The sequence below is a fragment of the Sarcophilus harrisii genome, chromosome 1 (genome assembly GCF_902635505.1).
Source record: "Sarcophilus harrisii chromosome 1, mSarHar1.11, whole genome shotgun sequence".
Classification (NCBI taxonomy): Eukaryota; Metazoa; Chordata; class Mammalia; order Dasyuromorphia; family Dasyuridae; genus Sarcophilus; species Sarcophilus harrisii.
Genome location: NC_045426.1, coordinates 115,635,069 through 115,658,304, shown reverse-complemented (window position 1 = coordinate 115,658,304; position 23,236 = coordinate 115,635,069). Strand labels below are relative to the sequence as shown.

Below are 23,236 nucleotides of genomic sequence, written 5' to 3'. Positions count from 1 at the left end.
TGACCTTCATCTTATAAGTCAGTTGTCTTTTTTTTTTCCTTTTCTAGGACTCATAGTATCATTCCTGACATTGTTTCTTCTCTTATTCAGATTAAATGTTTAAATACAGGTTAAGTTTAGACTTTTCTTCTTCATTTGGCCCTTTGGTTTTTGGTAGAAGTATCTGCACAAAAATCAGTGCAAATTTGCTTCTATTGGTACTTTTTCAAAAACGTTAAATAATTTTTGATTCCAAAATATCTTTTCTGCATTTCTGTAGGTTTGGCAATAGATCATGTTACTGTCAAAACAATAATTGATTAGCTATTCAGTGTTTATTGAATAGGTCAGATTTAGCAAGAGGCATATATCATTGTTAATACATGTTATTTCATAAAAGAGAATTAATCCTAATTACATAAAAGAGAACAGCAAAGAACATTCTCCAAAGGTTTATTAACTATTAGAAAAGGGATAAGACATAATTCTTAACATAGTTTTACATGACCTGTTCTAGGCATGAATATGTTCAATAAAGCTAAATTTAAGACTTTCTGAATTAAAAGCTCTTGTTGGTAAAGCTCTGATGGTGATACATTATCTGGAGCTTATTTTCATTCACAATGCCTTCAAATAAACAAAAATTACCGTTTGACAGGCTTTTGACAGAATAAGAATCAGTAGGAAGTTTCCAAAAATCTTCTTTCCCTCAAAGGGTAGTAATGTTGAGTAAATAAATTGATTCATTATCTTCTGCTCAACCATCTTATTTATCTGTCTACTCTATATGACAAATTTGTTTCAGTTGAAGATGTTAGTAATAATTGTACTCTTACTTATCATGAGACTTTTAAGTGTGACTATATAAGTTAAATTTTTTAAACTGAAATTAATGTACACCAACCTATCATTAACAGATGCAGCTTGCATTAAGAGCATCAATAGAATGGAATGGACCCACACATTTTATTTCTGGCTTTGGAGATGCATTCTCTATGTTGGGAAATCCTGGTTCCTCACTTTTACATAAAGATTTCCAGCTTCCCTCCCCTCCCCCAACAAAACAAAATAATCATAGTATAATTATAGAGTTGGAAAAAACTTGAGAAATCATCACTTTCAACTCTTTGATTTAATGGAGAAAGAAACTGAAACTCCAGAGAAAGGATTTTGGCCAAGGTCACAGGAAAAGACTCACTCAGAATATACAGAAATTGGGGTAGAGCTGAGATGACTCAATAGAGAAAAAATGTTATGGAATCATACAGTGTTATAGCTTCAGTAGACCACAGTGATGTAGTCATTAAGGTTCCTCTAATTTCACATCCACATTTCTATAGCACTTTAAGGTTTACAAAGCACTTTACAAATATCTCATTTGATCCCCCACAACCACCCTGGGAAGTAGGTGTTATTATTACCCCACTTTACAGTTGAGTAAACTGAGCCAGGCAAGTGTTAAATAACATGCCCAAGGTTTCTCAGCTAGCAAGTGTCTAAGCCTCAGTTTGAACGCAGACATTCTTAATTCCAAATCCAGCTTTGTATCTATTTCCTCACCCAACTGCCAATCTACAAAAGCAATGATTTGATAATAAGCAGGCAGCTGAAAGACTCGGCCTGGTCTCTGGTCCTTGGAGCCTCTAAAAACATTATAGCATAAAAATATTATAGTATAACAAAGATCCCTAAGAACTATAGTAATCACAGCTCTCTCACAAAGGCCAAGCCTCCAAGAAGTCTTAATAAGGTAACAACCTGAAGAGGTGGCTAATAAAGAATATAAACCAGTGTCTACTCAGCAGCTGAGCCCCAACAGCTCCCAGTCTCAGGCAGGCCCACATAACCATTCCCACAGCTTTGTAATTTTTATTTCAGCAATTTTCTTACTACTCTTTTGGTTTCTGCCAATACCCTGTCCCTGCCCTTACCCCATCATTCTGTAGAAACAAGCTGCAAAACTCAACTTTGTCCACTCCATCCCACTTTTCTGTGGATTATTTACTATTATTTAATATTGTACTAGAAATGGCAGCAATCATTGTAAGCCAAGAAAGAAAAGTTAAAGGCATAAAAACATCTAAAGATGATATAAAACTACCATTTGTTGGTGACACGGTGATTAGAATCAGCAGTTATATTAAATGAGATAATTAATAGCTTCCAGAAAGTGAGCCCTCAAAAATCAATACAATACTATAAAAATAATAATAAAATGCAAGTAGTATTAATAGAAAATAAATGCCATTCAAAATAACTAAAAAATTCACACAAAGTTAGATCTAAACATTTGGAAGAATATCAAGCAGGCTGAGCTAATGTAATAAAAATGACAATTCTACCTAAATTAATTTACTTATTCAGTGCTGTGTCAAACTGCCAAGAAATTACTTTAGGGAATTAGAAAAAATAATAATAAAATTTATTTGGAAGAAGAAAAGTTCAAGAATTTTTAGGGAATTAATGAAAAAAAAAATGCAAATGAAAGTGGTCTTGCTGTACCAGATCTAAAAGTATATTATAAAGCAGTGGTCATCAAAACCATTTGGTACTGGCTGAGAAACAGTAGTCAATCAATGAAATAGGTTATGTTCACAAGGAACAATTGTCAATGACTATTGTAGTCTAGTGTTTGATAAACCCAAAGATTCCAGCTTCTGGGATAAGAAGTCATTATTTGACAAAAATTCCTGGGAAAGTTGAAAAATAGCATGGCAGAAACTAGGCACTGACCAATATCTAACACCCTATACCAAGATAGGTTTAAATGGGTTTGTGATTTAGACATAAAGGATGATAGTATAAGCAAATTAGGAAAACAAGAGAGAGTCTACCTCTCAGATCTGTGGAAAAGGAAGGAATTTATGTTCAAAGAAGAACTAGAGAACATTATCAAATGCAAAATGGAAAATTTTAATTATATTAAATTTAAAATTTTGTACAAACAAAATCAATGCAGCTAAGATTAGAAGGGAAGCAGAAAACTGGAAAAAAAAATTTTTATATCTAAGTATTCTGATAAAAGCGTCATTTCTAAACTATGTAGAGAAGTGATTCACATTTATAAGACTACAAGCCAGTCTTCATTGATAAATGGTCAAAGGACATAAATAGACAATTTTCAGATGAAGAAATTAAACCATTTCTAATCATAGAAAAATGCTCTAAAATCCCTGTTGATTAGAGAAATGCAAATAAGAACTCTGAGATGCCACTCTGCACTTCTCAAATTGGCTAAGATGACAGGAAAAGATCATGATAAATGTTGAAGGGGATGTGGGAAAACTGGGACACTTAATACATTATTCGTGGAATTATGAACTGATCCAATCATTCTGGAGAGCAATTTGGAACTATTCCCAAAGGGACTCTCAAACTGTGTATATACCCTTTGATCCAGCAGTGTCTCTACTGGGTTTATATCCCAAAGAGATCATAAAAAAGGAAAAAGGACTCACATGTGCAAAGATGTTTGTAGCAGCCTTTTTTGTAACGGCAAGAAACTGGAAACTGATTGGATGCTCCTCAGTTGGGAAATGGCTGAATAAGCATGGGATATGAACGTTATGGAATATTGTTATAGTTCTATAAGAAACAGTTATCAGGCTTATTTCAGGGAATCTGGGAGAGACTTAACATGAACTGATGGTAAGTATACTGAGTAGAACCAGGAGAACACTGAATACAGCAACAAGAAGATTATGTGGTGATCCACCGTGATGGACATGGTTCTTTTCAACAATGAGGTGATTCAGGCCAATTCCAATAGATTTGGGATAGAGAGAGCCATCTGCATCTAGAGAGGATTATGGGGAATGAATGTGGATTACAACATAGTTTTTTCACCTTTGTGGTGGTTGTACTTATTGCTTATTTTTTTTCTTTCTCACCCCCCCTTTTTTGATTTTTTTATGCTATATGATAAATGTGGAAATATGTTTAGAAGAACTGCACATGTTCAACCTATATTTGATTACTTACTGTCTAGGAGAGGGGAGAGACGGGAAGGGAGGGAGGGAGAGAAATTTAGAATACAAAATTTTACAAAGGTGAATATTGAAAACTCTCTTTGCATGTATTTTGAAAATTAAAAAAGCTATTATTAAAAAAAATAACTAAAAGTGCATAAAATACTGGGGAATCGATCTACCAAAACAAACAAAATAACTATAAATTCCATTACATAATGCTCCTTAAGTTGCTTGGTGTCTAGGAGTATGAGGAGGCGAGAAAGGAGGGGAAAATATTTGAGACACAAAAGTTTTACAAAGGTGAATGTTGGAAAATTATCTTTGCAAATATTTTGGAAAAATTAAAAGCTATTCTTAAGAAAAAAATTCCAAGATGTAATAGTTACATTTTATAATTTCAGTAAACAAAAAACTTTGAAAAAGAAAAAGAAATCCTTTAAAGAAATAAAGAAAAACTTAAAGAGTTGTATGATTATTCAACGCTCATGACTGGGCTATGACTTTTTAATACAATTGACAATACTTAATATTCCATAGTTTTAAAGCTAGTCAATCAAACTAATAAAGAAATACTTTAGAGAAGTTAATAAAAATAATAAAATTCATTTGGAGAAGCAAAAGTTCTAGACTATTAAAAGAAATGGGGTAGGGGGAGGGGGGGGACAGGAGTAGGATGAAAGGAAACTAGCACTTCCAGGTCACAAACTATCTTATAAAGCAGGGGTCTTTAAAATCATTTGGTGTTGTATAAAATATAGATAAATAAATAAATCATACAGACTAGGAAGAATTAGAAACAATGAAATTAAAAATAACTAGTATTCAATAAGCAAATAAATTCCTACAAATTTCCTTATTTGATAAAAATTGTTGAGAAAACTGGTACATAGTCTGATGGAAATGAGGCTTAGACCAAAACCTTCCACTCTGTCCCACAATAAATCAAAATGAATATATAATCTAAAATTCATATCATCAGATATTAGTAGAAAAGCAGATTATATATCTTTTCTAGTTATGGATATATGGATAAGTTAACCAAACAAAAGACAGAAGCCATTACAAAAGATAAAAAAATTTTTTGATTCTATGAAATTGTAAAACTTTTACACAAGTAAAATAAATGAAAATAAGACAAGAAGCAAAATGGTTGAAGGGGGGAAATAAATACAACAAATTTTGGGGTAAGAGTTGGGTATCCAAAATATGTAGACAACTAAAAAAGTGTATATATGTATACCAACATTCCTGTGTGTATATTGGATCAAAAGTCATTCCCAGTAAATGTCATCAATGTATATAAGCAACCAGTTCTCAAAAGAATTATAAAGCATTAAATTATATAAACATATATAAATGTTTTAAAGCACTAAGAATAAGAGAAATGCACATTAGAAAATAGACACTTAAGGTGTTTGCCTTCAAATTGGCAAAGAAGACAAAAAATGGGAATAGTCAGCCATGGAAGGGTTTTGGAAAGATAGGCATATTGTTGTATTTCTGGTAGAGGTGTGAATCCAAACAACCTTTTTAGAAAGCAAATTGAAATTAAAATAAAGTTATATCTTTGACCCTGATGATCCAATAAGTAGACAAATATCTCATAAGAAGTTACTGATCAAAATAAAGCCCCATATGCACCCAAATACTTTACAACTACCATTTTTTTGAAGTAGCAAAGAAGTGAAAACAAAGTAGGGACTTATTGATTGAAGAAAGACTAAGTAAATTGTATTGTGAATGTACAGGAGTATTTTTGAGCTGTAGAAATGATGGCTTTGTTGATATCAAGAAGCATAGAAAGATATATATGAACTGATGCAAAGTAAAATAAGCCAAACCAAGGGGGAAAATACACACACACACACACACACTAATGTAAATGTAAATATTGACCTGGGTGCTGCTACATTACAAAAAATAAGCACTCAGCTCATTGAAAAAAGAAGGTAAATGTTCTGGAATTTGAAAATAAACATTACCAAACTCTTGAGAGTGATACATTTGGGATTGAATGAACTTCAAACTAAAAATAATGAAAACACACTGAATAGTTAAGCAGGCTTAAAGAAAATTTGATTTTAAGAATATCTAGTGGGGGCAGCTAGATGGCGCAGTGGATAGAGCACCAGCCCTGGATTCAGGAGGACCTGAGTTCAAATCTGGTCTCAGATACTTTGACACTTCCTAGCTGTGTGACCCTGGGCAAGTCCCTTAACCCTAACTGCCTCAGCAAAAAGAAAAGGAAGAAAAAAAAAAAAGAATATCTAGGAAGGAACTAAACTTAGCTGTGGCCATGCTTAAAATGTGCTACGTGTTCACTTTTACCTTGTAACATGGATTCAACTTAAGTACCACTTTTCTTTATCTCCCCCCTCCTCTATAATCTCTACTCGTTCCTTTTCATTCTTCATATATGTGCACATTTATATAAGTATGTGTTCTCTCCTGTGATAGAATATAAAGTTGAAAGCATATAAATATTTATTTGAAAGTAACATGTTTTGTTTTTGTCTTTGTATTTCTAGTATCCAACATTATATGGCATATAGTAAATATTTATTAATTACTTGTCTGATTAATTAATAAAGAAACAAAGGATCCTTAGGATCTCCTGATGGGAAGATTTCTAGATGTATATGTACTGATGCAGAATTGGGTAGGTATGTGTTCTTTGGACTCCAGGGAACATCATGTCCTACCCAGGATAGGATGATCACCTGAAATCTCATCATAATATTGAATGATTAGTTTTAGATATGCAACACCTTCTCAACTCCCACAGCTTCCTCTCCTTTCTTACTGTAGGGCTGGAAAGTGGCCTAAACTCCCACAGAATGAGGTCTAGGATCCCAGCTTTCTGGCTGACTCTCCTTATTGCTCCTGGGCGCTGCCCTCCCCATTCTCCTACTCCTCCACTCTCCCTTTTCAACTTCTTTTTGTGTGTTGCTCTGCCATTAGACTACGAGCACCTGAAAGGCGGAAGGGTTCTGATTTGTATCTTCCACACTTTGCCTGGCCATGGTAGACCCTTAACAGAGAGGATAAGCTCTGGGTAAGGAAGGGAAGGGCCGCACAAAGCTGTGCCGGCTGTGCCCATCACCAAGAGTTTCTCTTCCTCTGCTTCTCCCAACGGCCTGCCCACAGCTGCTGAGAACAAGCCTGAGACTACCGCCACTGCCCTTAAACTCTAAGTCTTGCTTCCTGATGGTATCTTCATGCTGAAAACAGATCAAGAGAGTATCAGTTCAAACTAGGATGTGTGAGGTCCAGGTAAAGTTGATGAGAAAGAATATGTTGACAAGTTTGATAAACAGAAAAGAAATTGTGGTCTTATCCTCTCTGCTATTAAAAAACAAACAAACAAAAAAACAGAACTGGAGATATCCTGGCGGCTCACCACAGGCCTGTCATAAGCCCCATAATGAAACTATGCTAGCCTATAGGAATCTGACCAGTAGGCCTCCTTGTTCCTTGTTCTAAATCCAACAAAGAAGAGTATAGCCCATTGTGATAAGACTGGAGAACAGCTTTCTCAAAGGCAGGGAATTAGAGTAGATGACCTTATCAATAATGTTCCTTTCTACCCTGTGACTCTCTGATTTGGTGCATGTTCATAAAACATTTTTAGAGCTGTTTTTCTTCATTACCTTCAAGTGAACCTCTGCCATCCTAAATCCCTTTTTCAGTGACCCATTTAGGTCAGCTTATTAACATTACTTTTATTTTTGTCTCCTAACTTAAAAAAAAGGCAGTCCAAAATTAATTTTAAAAACCAAACTTAAACAAATTCATTCTTTTTTAAAGATTTCAGTATGTAACATCCTTATTGTTTTTTTTTTAATGTAAGGTTGCTTTCCAGTTATTATTATTATTATTATTATTATTATTATTATTATTATTATTTTACAAATATACCTTTTGCTAACCTCATTCTATAATATTAATGGTCCAAATCTATGATATCATGGTGTAGGGAACTCCTTCCACTAATGGAGATTGTCAGCTTATTTCACTGAGAGACCATGTGATTTGCCTCATGGGCACAGAGGTGATAGTGCCAAAGGCAGATCTTGACCCCAAGCTTTACTGTTCCTAAAGCTAACCCTAATTATTCCATAATACCTCTATAAATTTTTCTTAATAATATGTCAGCACAAAAATACACCATCATTCTGAAATATATTTTTAAAACCTTTCCTGAATTTCCAGTGTTTCATTCCTTCTTATAGAGAGTTAAAGGAAAATTGTTCTCTTAACTAATTGGCACATGAGGATTTGATCAATAAGTTCTAATGTATTCTTTATATGGGGAAGAAAATATGTTTTAGAAAATGAGTTTTGTCAAGTACCAAAATGTGAAGAATGTGAAGACCAATTTTAAAATCAGCCGGAGTCAGGAATTCAGGTTAGGGGGAAATCGTCAGTCTTTATTCTCAGTGAAGAAAGATCGGAGGTGGAAGAGAATCGGTGATAGCAATGTGTGCAGCTGAGTCAAGAAGCTAGCTAGACCAACAGCCACACAACCAGCAGCTAGGAGTATAGAACCCAGGCCCAATCTCTCCCAGCTTCTCTTCCTGTCTCTCTCTCTCTGCCTCCACCCACCAAAATCGTCATTTCCTATACACACATTAGGACTTGCACGGAGAGTGGGCAGGGACCATTCTTTATCCAATCATGTATATTAATAGAGTATAGCCCAATTACTATTTAGCCTCACATACTTGGGACCTCAGTGCATCAACTCAAACCTCAGCCCATTACATCTCCCGCTTTCTTTTGTTTTAGAACACAGGTGGTCATGCCATCCCTGACTCCTCAGGGAGGTAAGAGCCCCCAAGGGGAGGTGATCACAGCCTCCCTAACTTCTCAGGGAAGGAGGTGAAAGCACCGAAAAGGAGGTGATCACAGCCTCCCTGACTTCTCAGGAAAGGCGGTGAAAGCACTAAAAAGATGATCATGCCCTCCCTGACATCTCAGGAAGGGAGATGAAAAGCACCAAAGGGAAGTGGGGGTTGCTAGCGGGTTTCTGGGCTGAAGGGTCTTATTATGCACAAACCCATCAGCATGGGAGGTATTACACAAGCACATAGCAATAACGCAGAGGCTATTAGGGATGACCCTCCCCTCAGTCAGTGCAGGCTTGATGTGGTGTAACAAACATGAATTGTACACGCAAGTAGCAGAATAGCAAACAATATAAATCAACATGGTGTTAGAAAAGATCACCAGAAGCCCTAGAAGGAGGGTATGTAAACAACAGTCACACATACACCTTCTTCAGCAGCCAAGAGATAGTCCAGAAGCAATCTATTGCCCATTGCTTCACATGTCAGGGAATCCAATGATTCCCCCTGAGTTTTTGAAGTCCTGCAAAAGTCTTTTTATGTGTTAGGGAATCCAATGATTCCAGCAGATTTTGAAGTCCTGTAACAGTCTTATCATTTCTCAGAGAATCCAATGATTCCTGAGAGTTTTCAAATCCTATGTCTCAGAGAATCCAATGATTCCTGAGGGTTTTCAAGTCCTATGTCTCAGAGAATCCAATGATTCCTGAGGGTTTTCAAGTCCTACAACAATCTTTATGTCTCAGAGAATCCAATGATTCCTGAGGGTTTTCAAGTCCTAAAATCTTTGATGTCCATGAGTCAAATGCCATAACTGCCACGCTCTTTCAATGGTGAGCACAATCAGCAACAGAACCACCCGATATTTCTTGGGTCTTCTCCTTTGTTTCAAGGGTCTGCTCCGTCTCTCTGCGATGGACAAGGCGAATATGGCTCGTTGGCACCCATCTGATTCCTTCTCCATCTGTAGAGATACAAGCAAACCCTCTCTCCAAAGCGGTTAGCCTATCTGGTACTTTCCATTCACCACTTTCTGGGTCTCTCCACATCACCTGGCAATTATCTAAAGATAGTGGAGCTGCTCGCACTGGACACTGACCTTCTAGTGGGTTATAAAACCTGTCTGCCGGAGCCAGTGCATCTTTGTCAAAAATCAAGAAGTTAATAGTATAAAGAGCTAGATTTAGAAGTTCTCTAGGGTTACCTGTGGCTCCCCCTTTCTTTTGTTTTTGGAGTAGTGTCTTAATATCTCTGTTTCTCCTCTCCACTATTGCCTGTCCTTGAGGATTAAAAGGTATGCCCGTGGTGTGTAAAATCTTATACTGTGCACAAAAGTGTGCAAAATGTTTCGAAGTATAAGCAGGACCATTGTCTGTTTTTATTGCTTGTGGCACACCCATAATGGCAAATGCTTGTGTGAGGAATTCAGTGACCACTCGGGCTGTCTCTTTTGCTGCTGGCATTGTAAAAGTGAATCTCGAAAAGGTGTCTACCACAACGTGGATAAAGACAGACGACCAAAGGATTTATAGTGGGTCACATCCATTTGCCAGATTTCATTGGGTCTCAAACCACGAGGGTTCTTCCCTGGAGGCATTGTAGGAGTGTGGAAAGGAAGTCAAGCCGTACAGGCTTTTACTATGCTCCTAGCTTCCTCTCTTGTTATTTCAAATTGTAAACGTTAAAGCTCGAGCAGCCTGATGATATTTAGAATGAGATGCCTGGGCTTCTTAGAACAAAGGGGTATTACATAGTTAAAAGGCTAACTGCCTTTGAATTGCCATCAAAAATGGGACCTGGAAGTCCACTATGAGAATGGACATGTAATATATAGATCTTACCTGGATGCTTTCTCACTTGTTCTTGAAGTTTCTTAAAGAGCTGATATATATTAGAGGCTGCAAATTTTATTTGAGCTGTGGCAATTCTTTGTACCACACTTACTGAATAGGCCGAATCAGATATTATATTTATGTCTCCTGGATAATAAGTAAGAGCTAGAATGATCGTGTACAATTCATTCTGCTGAGTGGACTGAAAAGGAGTTCTGACCACTCTCTTTATAGTTAGATCATGAGAGTACACAGCACAAATATTATGTTTGGATGCATCCATGAAGATAGTTGGTCCTTTAAGAGGAACTTTAGAAACTTTTTCTTCAAGAATCCATCGCCAATTATGTAATAGTCTGGTTATCTTTAATGGAGACCCATGTATAAAATTTGGAGTCATGGCTAATCAAATTTGCCACTCTGGGATGGTCTCACAACACACATTAATTTGTGTATTGGTATAAAAGGTGTATATTTTGTCAGGTCTTGTCCCAGATAATTCTAGCCACAAGCACTGGGTAGGGTGTAAGTCTTTGTTCTGGTTGTGCCAGAAGGTTCACTGACTCTATCATACTGTCTCCTTGATGAAGAACTGCTATGGGTGCCTCTTGTGTGGCAAAAACTGATATTTCCAAGGGTTTTTGAGTGACTCTTTCAACCACATTGGATAATGCCTGTTCAACTTCTCTCAAAGCCTCTTGAGCTTCTTTTGTAAGCTGGCGTGGTAAATTTAAAGCACTGTCTGCCCTTAAAATGTCATATAACGGTTGTAATTGATAGGTAGTCAAACCTAACACTGGTCACATCCATTGGATATCTCCTATCAATTTCTGAAAATCATTCGATGTGTTTAGCTTCTCTGTTCTTAAGGACAGTTTTTGAACTGTAAGCACCTTAGGGTATACTTCATATCCTAAATATTGAAAAGGAGCATGTCTTTGAGTTTTTTCTGGTGCTATGTATAATTTGTAATTCCTTAGTGTTTCTATGGTCTTTTGTAGACATGCTTCTAATATTTGTTCCTCAGGTGCACATCCCAATATATCATCCATGTAATGTAATAGCATAACTTTTGGGAATGCTTTTCTTACTGGAGCAAGAGCAGCAGCAACATACATTTGACACATAGTAAGTAGGGCTGTTTTTCATTCCCTGTGGCAAAACTGTCCATTCATATCTTTTATAAGGCTCAGCTAAGTTAATGCTGGGTACTGAAAAGGCAAATCTTTTCATATCCTCCTTGTCCAGAGGGATAGAATAGAAACAATCCTTAATATCTATGACCCAAAGAGGCCATTCTCTAGGCAATTGAGTAGGAGATGGAAGTCCAGGCTGAAGAGTTCCCATAGTTTCCATCTGTTCATTCACCTTTCTTAAATCTGTTAACATCCTCCATTTTCCAGATTTCTTTTTTACAACAAACACTGGGGAATTCCAAGGACTTAGAGAAGGTTTTAAGTGTCCTTGGTCAAGATGCTCCTGTACTATATCTAATAAGGCCTGAATTTTATCATTTGAAAAAAGATGCTTTTGGAAAAGAAACTAAAGATCCCCAACTGAATGTTTTAGGAAGCCAAATGGAAGTCACTGTAGTGTAGTATTGCTATCCATGAGACCCAGTTTGAGTAACATTAAATGATGTTCTTTAAAAAAAATTTTTTTTAAATTTTAACCTATTTAAAAGGAAAATAGCAAATCAGACTTGGTTTCTTCCAAAGATAATTAATGTCTTTCTTGAAGCACTTTGGCTGCAATCCCTTAATCTAAGGCCTAAAAAGACACTATTTCCTAAGCAGTAACAAATACAATTAAAAAGTAAAGCATGAAATGGATGCATTCAGATTTTCCTTTTCCAATATATCAGAAGTATATTAACATTAAAATGAATAATGTTGTCAGGGAAAGTGGCCTTAAGAAATCAATCATTTCAATGTGATTGATTGATTCTGGATTTATGTAACACAAGAGACACTTGATAGAAATAATAGTAATGAATGAGTTAGCTTCTGCTATTAGGTGTCTGTTCCTACCTCTGTATACATGAGGTATGGATGACAAAATAAGAATAAATCCAAATTAGAGTTTACTCTCTAATAAAGTTCTTACTTAATTCCAACTCTATTATTAATGTTTAGAAATTTAGATCTTTTCTTGGGACACTTTTAGAACCTATGGTATGTATTTTGGAATTTCCTCAGTGAGCACAAATCTTATTCCTTTTAGAGCAGATTTGATCACTGGGAAAAGCCAGTTTGGCTATTAATGCCAGTTTTAGTACTGCTTTAATAAATGATGAGAAAACCATTATTCCTGAGCCTAAAGGCATTTCCTAAAAGTAGAGCTACAAAAATCTTTTGGGATGGCAACATTGTTGGGAAAAGGGAGCTCTGAAGAAGACCTTTTCTAGTAATTATTAAGCAACCAATTTGATTTCTTTATACTTTATAAGCACACTTCCTCTTTGGAGCTACTTTATTTCCTATATACTTTACTCCCATTTAATTTTCTCCTCTGTTGATTCTCCTTTCTCCTGTCTTGGTAATGTATGTAATCTACAGCCCAGCATGACACAGAGGAAAGGGAGTTTGAAGTGGCTCAAGGAGATTACTGCCTCCTGAAGTACCATTTGAACCACCAGGAAAAACCTTTTAAACACTTAGGTTTCTCAGATATTTTCATGGCATACCTGCATAGGGAAAAGTTAAGTTTAGACCACCTCAGAAAGAGTATCTCTATATGAGAAGTGATTCTATCCATTCCTAATGGGAAACAGTAGATCAGGATAGAATAAGTATTTTCAGTGCTTTGCATTAGAAAATGACTCTACTGACTTATCAGCTGAATAGACAGTAGGTAAAACACTTTTATCTTTATTGTTCCACTGTCCTTATCTGTAAAATGGTAATAACAATTCTTATAGAGGCTTTTAGATAGCTCAAGGGATGAAATGAGCCTGAGATCAAGATCTAAGTTCAACCCCAGCCACAAATACCTGCTTGTTTTTGATCCTCTGTAAATCACTAAACTTTCATTTGCCTCATTTTCCTCAGCTATAAAATTGCACTTACCTTTGAAGGTTGTTGTCAGGATCAGGTAGTTGTAAAGTGCTTAGCATAGGTCTCTGGCCCATAGTAGGTACTTTCCTTCCTTCCTTCCTACTAACTTAAATAGCATTCTTAATTACTCCATAAATTTGAGTTAATTTAGGTCTCATGTAAAATGGAGGGATTGGATAAGATAATTTCTAAAGTTTCTTCTAATTCTTAATCCTAGAGTTCTATAATTAGCATTATTTATTCACATTTCTCGAAAAGCTTCCTTTGTCATGACAGAGAAGTAAGTAATTAGGGGTCCTTGAAAACTGTTCTAGCAGGACACTAGCTGAAAAGGCTTCATATTTAGTTCCCAATACCAATAAAATCATAGAACCTTGAAGTAAGGAAATAAACAGAGAAGGACCTTAGCAAGCCATTTTCCTAGTGTAGTGATTTGGTTTGAAGTGGAAGTGTTACTGTTCCTTCTTTGCAGCATGCATTGCAATCTATAATAGTCTCTTTAGCACCGATGATAAAAGTCCTTTTAATTTTTCTCTTAATCTTACTTTGAATTGTTTGGCTATTTACAACCTTGCTATTCAGTCGTTACCAGGGATGCCCTTCCTTCTTTCCTTCAGAAGTTTAGAATTGTAGTCAGTGCTTTTCAAAGGTTCCAACTAGTTCAGAAGGATTGGTCCATGGTCTCCTTCATTTTGTTTTTCATCCTTGTGCTTTTTTTTTTTTAAGCTATAACTATATTGATGATTCATAGTTGGTTACCTCTGTTCAAAGGTTGTGTTTAAATTTTTTTCCTCATAATTTTCAGTTCTGTATAAAGGGATATAGGTCCTTTCAGAAAGCAATTTTTAGCAAACTGAGATCACGTATGACCTTAAGTAGCTTGCTAGTAAGAACCAGTAATTAAACAAGTAAAGAATCAAGTTCCAAAAAACTGTAGCTGAATCTTTGGGGTGGGTGGAGATATGTGAAGATATCAATTTTTGCTTGGATTTCTTAGTAATACTGGGCAAATGAACAGAATTTTCTAAGCAGCAGAACTTTAGTTTTTTTTTTCCTTCTTTCTCATCTTCCTTAATAAAGAAAGAAAACAGAAACAGTATGGTCTTCCATGTAGTTAAGTTGAACATAATGGTATAGTAGGGAAAAAACTCTAAACACATCCAGGAGAGACCTAGATTCAAGTCTTAACTTTAAAATTTAAAAATCATGTGACTGTAGTGAAGTTGTTTATCCTAAGCCTCAGGTTCTCATATGTAAAATGAGGATAACATTGCTTATGTTAACCATCTCATAGAGTTATAAAGATGAAAGAAGACAACATATGTAAAGCTCTTTGTGCATCTTAAAATACATCTTAAATGCCAACTATTCTTATTTTTTGACAACCTTGATATAATACTTAAGACTTTTGTGCCTGCTAGAGAAACATTAGCCAGGCACTGAAAAATAAGAAGCTTTAGTTGTGCTTAAAGCCACAAAATCCTGAAGACAAAGTGCTAAGGGAGAGCATTTGACTCCAAGTTTATATTCAAGATGGATTGATAGGAAAAAGGTAAGAATTAAGGAGATTTCAAATTAAATCATAAGCATTTTTAAGACTTTCTCTAAAAGAATTTTCTTCTGTATTAGTTAAAGCTGCATTTAGCTATTTTAATAAAATTCTCTTTTTTATAAACTAAAATAAGTTGGGAGAAAATTACTTTATTTTTGTTTTCCATCTCTTTTTGTTATTGCTTTTTAGACTAAAAAAGTGATTTCTGCTATGTAAAGAGCTCCTAGTGAACAACTCCCTCTATCAGTGTAGATTATCACCTTTTGTGTAACTTGGAGAGTTGCCTGTTGACACTTAGAGGCTACATCATTTACCTAGGTGCCCACAGCCAGTTTTCGTGAGTGGCAAGACTTGAATCCAGATATTGCTGACTCTGGGGCCAGTTCCCAATCTTCTATTCCATACCACCTCTTTTCTTTAAAAAGATGGAAGCATACTTTTTTTTTTTTTACACTTTTATTTTTCTTGTTTTTGTTGTTGTTGTTTCTTTTGTTTTGTTTGTTGTGTTTTCTTTTACAACCTGACTAATATGGAAATATGTTTTATATGACTACATATGTAAAACCCATATAAAATTTAATTATCTTAATTTACTTAAAAAGATCTAGGACTTATCCCTTTACTGCTTAGACTTTTTTTGCTGTGGTACGCTACTACCACCTGGTGACATAATGCCTAAAATTACAGGTTGAGTTAGTTTTCATGACTAAACTTACACAATTAAAACAGACTGTCTACTTTGGTAAATAAGTAGTTTGTGAATACCTTCATATCCATGTCCAAAGTATGTAAATCTTAACTTTTCCACATAATAGCTAGGTATCCACTCAGTCATATCAAAATTGAAATAGTGACTAATATGGGAAATTGTAACATGTGTGGCATATAATATCAAATCCAATAATTTCCAGTGGTCTTAATAAAAATGCCTAGGACATAGGAAACATTTTATTAATACTTGTTGACTGATTAATACTATGCAAACTTTTGGAAATGAGATAAGAAGGGAAAAAGTGATAAATCCCTGAGCAATCACAAATTAAATTTCTATTCACTCTTTCCTTTAGATTTTTATTGCCCAGAAATCAACTATTGTGAAGAAAAATACCAAATTTGTCTTGGGACTAAGGTGCCATCATCCTAGTTCTTCAGTCTTATAAACTATAGACCACTGAACACAGCATTTTTTTAATAGCCCAGCCAATAATAATCTCAATCCATTCCTGTGTTTGATGTATGGTCAAATAAATGGACCGCCAAACCTTCCATGCATGACATGAACCAAACAATAATACTGGCGCCTTTTTTTGCTGATAAATAGGGTCTCTTCTGTCATGCGGAATTTCTGCTAATAATAAAAAGCAATACATGGCAGAGTTCTAGTTGTAAATAACCAAATATTTCCTATGTATGTCTCACAATAAAACCACAGAGCTAACTCACAGTCTCTCCATTTATAGCTTGACTGGTCAAGTGTGTCTTTTAATCAGTAAAATTGGCCTCATCAGAAAAATATTACCATTAGCAAAATATGAATTGCTCAATGTGCAAAAAAATCTACCAAACTAGTCGACTGTATAATTTCACTATATTCACCTTAATCATGTTATTCTGTATACTTTGAATTTCATAATTTTTTATTTAACCCATTTGCAAAGTTTTCCTAAGGAAATGTAGTTGTCTTGAAAGTCCAGGTTAGTATCATCAAAGGCACATTCCAAGTAAAAATATACAGAACTATCAGGACTGTCTTTCAGTGAATCTTTATTTTTATGTATATTTTAGTTATCATCTGAATTATTCCTTGTCAAACATCAATGTAAATAATAGTTTTCCCTTGCTTGCATTTCTGTGGCTTCTTTAAAACTTTATGGCACTGACTGTAGCTAAGTATGCCTGTGAATCCTGTCTGCTCCCCCTAAAGACCAATACAAGATCATAATGCATGAAGCACAGAGATAACACTCCTCTCTAATTGTCACGAAGTTGATAATGTGTTAAGTTTCAGAGGCAGTAACTTAGTCACTCACTTTAAAAATCCTCCTGCCCTTTTCTGTCAACAGAGCAGAGATTGCTTGAAGCTGGGCCCGCCTGCTGAGGGAGAAGTTGTTCAAGTCAAGTGGCCTGATGGAAAACTCTATGGTGCCAAATATCTGGGCACCAATGTGGCTCACATGTATCAGGTGGGTAAATTCTCTCTGTGTACAAAGCCGAAATAAAATGAAAAAACAAAGTGTGTTGACAGAGTACACTGATGAAAACACAACTAAAACATAAACACACAGTAAAAATGCAATTACTAAGTGGTTGACAGTGAGAAGCTATGCTAAAGCTTTATCATTTGGTGCCAATGTACCAAACAAGAATTTCTTATTTTCCCTCTAATATTGAGAAGCATCAATAGAAGTTTGTGATCTTTTATTTGGAAGATGTAAGATCATAGAAAGTAATTAGTAAAAGTTAATCTAGTATTTTGCTCACAATTGTTCTGTGATATAGACATTATTATCCCTGTTTTGTAGATGAAGAGACTGAAAGTTGGAGAGACCAAGGGACTTGGTCAAAGTCACATTACTAATAAGTGCTAGGATCCCAGTCAAGTCTTTTTTGACTCTGGGTCCAACATTTTCCTATTATATTGCTGGACCATTTATTCTGAAGTTGTCTGTACTGCAGAAAGTCAAATTGATTCAAGTTCCCATAGACCTGAAGCACACTGTGTAATGGATGGATAGTTGGAAGATCTAGATTTGAATCATGGCTCTGCTATTTATGACCTGTGTTATTTGGGGCAAATGCCTCAGTTTCCTTATCTAAAAATTTTAGAATTGGATTAGACAGATCCCTAAAGTTCTTGTGGGTGCATCATGGCAGCTGCTATATTATGGCTATCAAATCCAATAAGCACAACCTTCTGATCTAGGGAGTCTCCCTCCAAAGGTTATACTGTGTTCAGCATATTATTGTCTTCATCTTCACCCAGTGTCTACTCTGGGAAATCTCTGAATATGCACAGCTCTCTACAGCTTGTGTCTAAATTGACACAGATCTGGGTTACAGCACTCATCTCCTTTCCAAGAATTCAAGGTAAGAAGTGGCAGCAGGACTGCCTTTATCTTGCTCCAATAAAATGCAGAAGATGCAAAGAATATAAAGAAGTCCCCAAAGAAATGTAGACAATGCATAAATGGACTAGCAAAAACCCTTAAAATGAACACATTTCTTTGACTCCTACTTTTCCACCAAGGTCCTAAAAGACATAAAGGCAATAAGCTGGGGGCCTAAAGACTCACCACTTTGTACTTTGAACTTCCCTTGGCAGAAAATTCAAGTTGGGGATCATCTGGGGAGTCCCTGACATTCTAGTGAATCCCTGTTTTCCACATGATATCATACCACAATGATGTCATTTGGACTTCCCCCACCAGGCAGATATACCTAACCAGGCAACTCCCTTCCCATGAAATTTTTGTTATATCAATAATAGTAATAGGAAGAGACAAAGCAAAGGTCTTATATTTTCTTATATGTGTCTACAATCCCTTACCACTCCTCTAGTTGTTGGGGCTCTTCTCTAAGAGACACATTACTTAGGTATAACTTTTTCTTTCTAAAAGGCCAGATCTCTGAATAGTTGAACTTAGAGTAACTTGAGGAAATCCTCAATTCTTGAGGTTACTAAAAAAGTTTCCCTTCACTGATTACATGATTATATATCAGGATTAAGCTACTTAGTTCTCATCCTCTAACAAGGAATGATGGGATGATTGTGTGGGCACTTGGGCAAGCACATGGAGCTTTTATGTACTTCTTCAAGATAATTCCTTTACTGCCTCAGCTGCTTGGGACATTTCTGGAACTGAGAAAGCCCGATCTCATGTCTCTGGTATCTAACTTGTTTTCAGAGAAGGGCCTGGGGGGGGGGGGGGGGCAAAGAGGAGGGGAATACCAGAGAACAGCCACGAAACCTGCATAGTTTTATGTTATTTTTATGGGCTTCTTCTGCATTAAGGCAGTAAAAGGTAACTAGGGTTGGGAAGGATAGTTGATCTTCCCCCTCCATATTTATCTTCTATACACACACACACACACAAATGTGCTAGTATTATACTTTGGAAGAGAGCTAAAATGGACAAGCTTGAAAAAAGAACCTTCTTTCCCCTTCTACCCCCAATTATTCTTTGCTCACTTTTAAAGGCTGACACAAAAGGGAGAAGAGTAAATCCTCCCAAAGGTCTGAGCCTACCAACTCCGTGATCTGTATATTACTACCCCAAAGGTCTGGTCTATATGTGGTCTGTATGTTACTACAGAGCATATATACACATAGAAGTAACTTCAGGGAGTTTTACGTCACAACCGGCAAAATTTCCTTGCTTCAGAAAAGGTATAATCCAGCAAGAAAAAGCCCATGATGTTGTTCACTAGTGTCCAAGAGCTGCAGGATATTTAGTAAAACAAAAAAGGCAAGAGTTATTCTTAGGCTCAAAAGTAGCTTAAAAATGGAGAGAATTCAAAAAGCTTGAAGTTGTAGGCCTGTTATGTTAAAAGAATGATAAGGCTGCTTATATCAGCAAAGACATTGTGTCAAGACTGATAAGGGGTAAAAGCTTAAGTGGAAAAGTGGGTTATACAAAACTGTATAGTGCCAGATGCAGTAATTAATGGTGTTTGGAGAATTTTGGGGGAAAAAATGAAATAAATTTTGTCTTGCTTTAATGGAAGACAAACTGAGAGAAATATATTGCTCCTCTGAGAATAATCATATAAGCAGAAGGCGCTTAGGAGAAGTGATAGTGAGGAGAGAAGTGGAGAAGGAAGGAAGGAAGCACAACAGAAATAGTGTCAAGTTATAGGACCGTGGTTCTTCTTTTAATGGAAATGGTGCTGAGACTTCAATCAGGAGAAAGTCATAGGGTAAGAGGCCAGAGCCTTACGGTTGAAAAATTAGGTAATAGCATGTTCAGTTCTACATAAAAGTATTTCATGGGGGCAGGGGAAAATACTTAAATTCATTCTTCATGAGGTCCATTTTTGAATTTTGTAACTTGCTTTTTATATTCTTTATTGTACTGTAGCAAAGAATAATGTGGTTCAGATTTGGCATGGGAAGCTTTCATGTTAAAATAGACAAATGAGTGCAACAAGTTTTACCAACTTTATTCAGTCTTTGTCTTGAAACTCAACTAAAGGAAAATGGTACATAGAGACTTGATAAGAATATACAGTACTAAGTACTGGTACAATTGGTGATAATTAACAGTCTATACTTCTTTTACTTTTTAATTAAAATTACTGTTAACTTTCCTCGTAGTAGCCCTGTGAAGGAGGAAATGAAAATATTTTATAGATTAAAAAATTAAGTCTAGGAAGTTAGATGACGTAGTTGTGATCACATGGCTAAAACATGTTGGAAGTAGGATTTTTACTCAAATTTTATGATTACCCAAGTCTAGCAGTATTCTTATGGAAAAGAGCTATTTTAAGCCATTAATAGTTAAAAGAGCTATTTTAATGGTAGTTATATTAAGCTACCATTCTATTACTTGATTTAAAGACATTTGGGGTACATTAAACATTTCAAAGAGGGCAAAGTGCTATGCAAATTTTTAGTGCTAATCCTAATACTTAAGAGAATTAATAGGTATTAAAAAGTAGATAAAAAAGAAATGGAGTACTCAACTTGAATTCACCAGTAAATGCAAAAGTGAAGATTCATATTCCAAAGAACTCACTGTGAAATATTTTGCACAAAGAATTCTATCTCTCTTTTCTGTGCTTTCCCCCTGACCAGCCTGCTATACATTGCCTTCTCAGCCTTAGAATTCCTGTTTTCTTTCAAGACTCAGTCCAAGAGCCACCTTCAGTGTGAAAGGATATATGTGATTAGATTCATCGCCAGCTATGATAATCGATATCATTTGTTTGCTACATTACAAGGTGCAGTTCTGTATAGTGAATGAGTTGATTCAGTGTCTAGATGAATTTGTGATTTCTTATTGTGGGTTACTCACTTCAAGAATGCAGATCAAACATATAATCAGTTACCAAGCAAATATGTGCTGAACACCCTGCTAGGTAGAGGCTAGGGATCCATGCTCAACAAGGACAGAGGACCCAGTTCTTCCTAATGCCTGAAGGTATTTGCAGGAAGCAGAAACCTGGACTCTTTGCTTTGTATCTGCTGCTCTGACTAGTTTTTTCAATTCCAAGGAACACACTGCTTCCATTCTGGGAACTTCTATTGTCCCTTCCCCTTGCCTTTTTTTTTTTTTGCTTCCTTTTATAAAAGTTATCTCTCCCTTTTAAATTGTAAGCTCCTTAAGGGCACAGACTGCCTTCCGCTTATTAATTCTAACTTCAGCACTTAGCACAGTGCCTGCCACAGAACAGGAAGTTAATCAATGTTCATAGGATTGGATTCCAGAATAAGCTTAATAGGCTGCTAGTCACATGCACGCATCTCTCTCCATTGGTCTTTGAATTGCTTTCCATTTTGACTAATCTGAGATCATGGTATTTCATGTTTTTCAGCCATGTAAGATTGTTCTAGGAAATTTAGAATTTGAAAAATTGGCTTTTGCCACAAGGGGCAGGCTGGAATCATTTAAAGTGCTACACAGTTTCCCAAATGTAGACTATATTGATCTCCTCCTATCCAATTCTGGGCCCAGCATCCATCTGAGATTACATGTAATACTGAATTAATGTAGGTAGTTGTACATTGGGCTGATGTTACAATTGGAGTATTAGGTATTTTTTATTTACTTTGTTTTTCCAATGTGAATGACTAAACTGAAGTTTTTTGAATTATTAGGAATTTGATTCAGGAGTCATCATAGGTATTAGTCTAATTATTAGTACAGTGCCATCTGCAAATATGAGAGTTAAGTGAATAACTATGCTGAAGAAATTTAAAAATTTTTTTAAATGAAAACAAATACCACTTAACTTATTTACAATCCCCAAACTATGAAGACTTAATTCCACATTCATACTTAAGGTAAATAAGATATTTTGTAATATATGGATAACATGAAATACAACTGTCATTTATTTTCAATAAGGTTTATTCAAATCATGGTATATTTTAAGTTGAGTAAGGAATATCTTACTAAATCAATTGTTTTCTTATTTATGATGACAAGAAAGCTTAACTTTTATATAGCATAGATAGTAGGAAATAGTTAAGTTATAGAGATGATATCTTCAAGGGGGGGAAATATTAGTAGCTTTTGAAAAGACATAATTATTTCAAAGATGGGGTATTTTGGGATTCATAGAATAAAAGAATGGAAAAGATCCTCAGAGGCCATCTAATCCCACCCTTACTTGATCAAGAATCTATTCTGCAAAATTCCCAACAAAGGGTCATCTGCCCTCTCCTAGACGGCCTCTAAAAATGATGAGGCCTTCATCTCCTTAGGAACTTCATTCAACTTTGGGATATCTCTGATTGCCAGGAAGGTTTTCCTCATGTCAAATGTAAACATGCTGCTCTGACACTTCCAATCACCACTCTTGGTTTTGTTCTGATGGCCTAAGCAGATTAAATCTAATCCTTTTTCACATGACAGCCTTTCAAGTACTAGAAAACAGCTGTCATGTGTCTTCCTAAGTTTTCTCTTAGCCAGGAAAAACATTGCTTCTTTTAGCACATTTTCCAATCTTCTCACCATATTGATCACTTCTCTTCTGCTCTATGTCATTCCCTACAGTACAGCAACAAGAACTAGCCTTAGTAATCCACATGTGACCTTGCCAGGGCAAAGTACAGCATAATTATTAGCTCATCACATCCTCTCTACCCCAAGCAGCCATTCCTACTTCTGACTCTTTTTATTCTCATTTTCTATAAAAAAAAGGTAATACTGGACTAAATCAGGATTTAAGTAAGATAAAGTTCTTCACCTGCGATGAACATTTTAAAGAAATGCACCAGATTCAATATAACTGTTATTTCCTTCATTGTCATTTCTCTCTTTTTCTGCAGTGGCCT

At 35.7% G+C, this 23,236-nt stretch overlaps 1 protein-coding gene across 12 annotated transcripts in view; it reads left to right on the top strand.

Moving 5' to 3' along the window:
- The window catches only part of KDM4C (lysine demethylase 4C), a 437,501-nt gene that overhangs the window by 409,023 nt on the left and 5,242 nt on the right, over positions 1-23,236 (top strand). For all 12 annotated transcript variants that reach the window (XM_012543361.3, XM_012543360.3, XM_012543362.3 and 9 more), the window contains one exon: positions 17,301-17,420. In XM_012543361.3, coding sequence (XP_012398815.1) covers positions 17,301-17,420 — 120 coding nt within the window. The remainder of the gene's footprint in view (positions 1-17,300; positions 17,421-23,236) is intronic.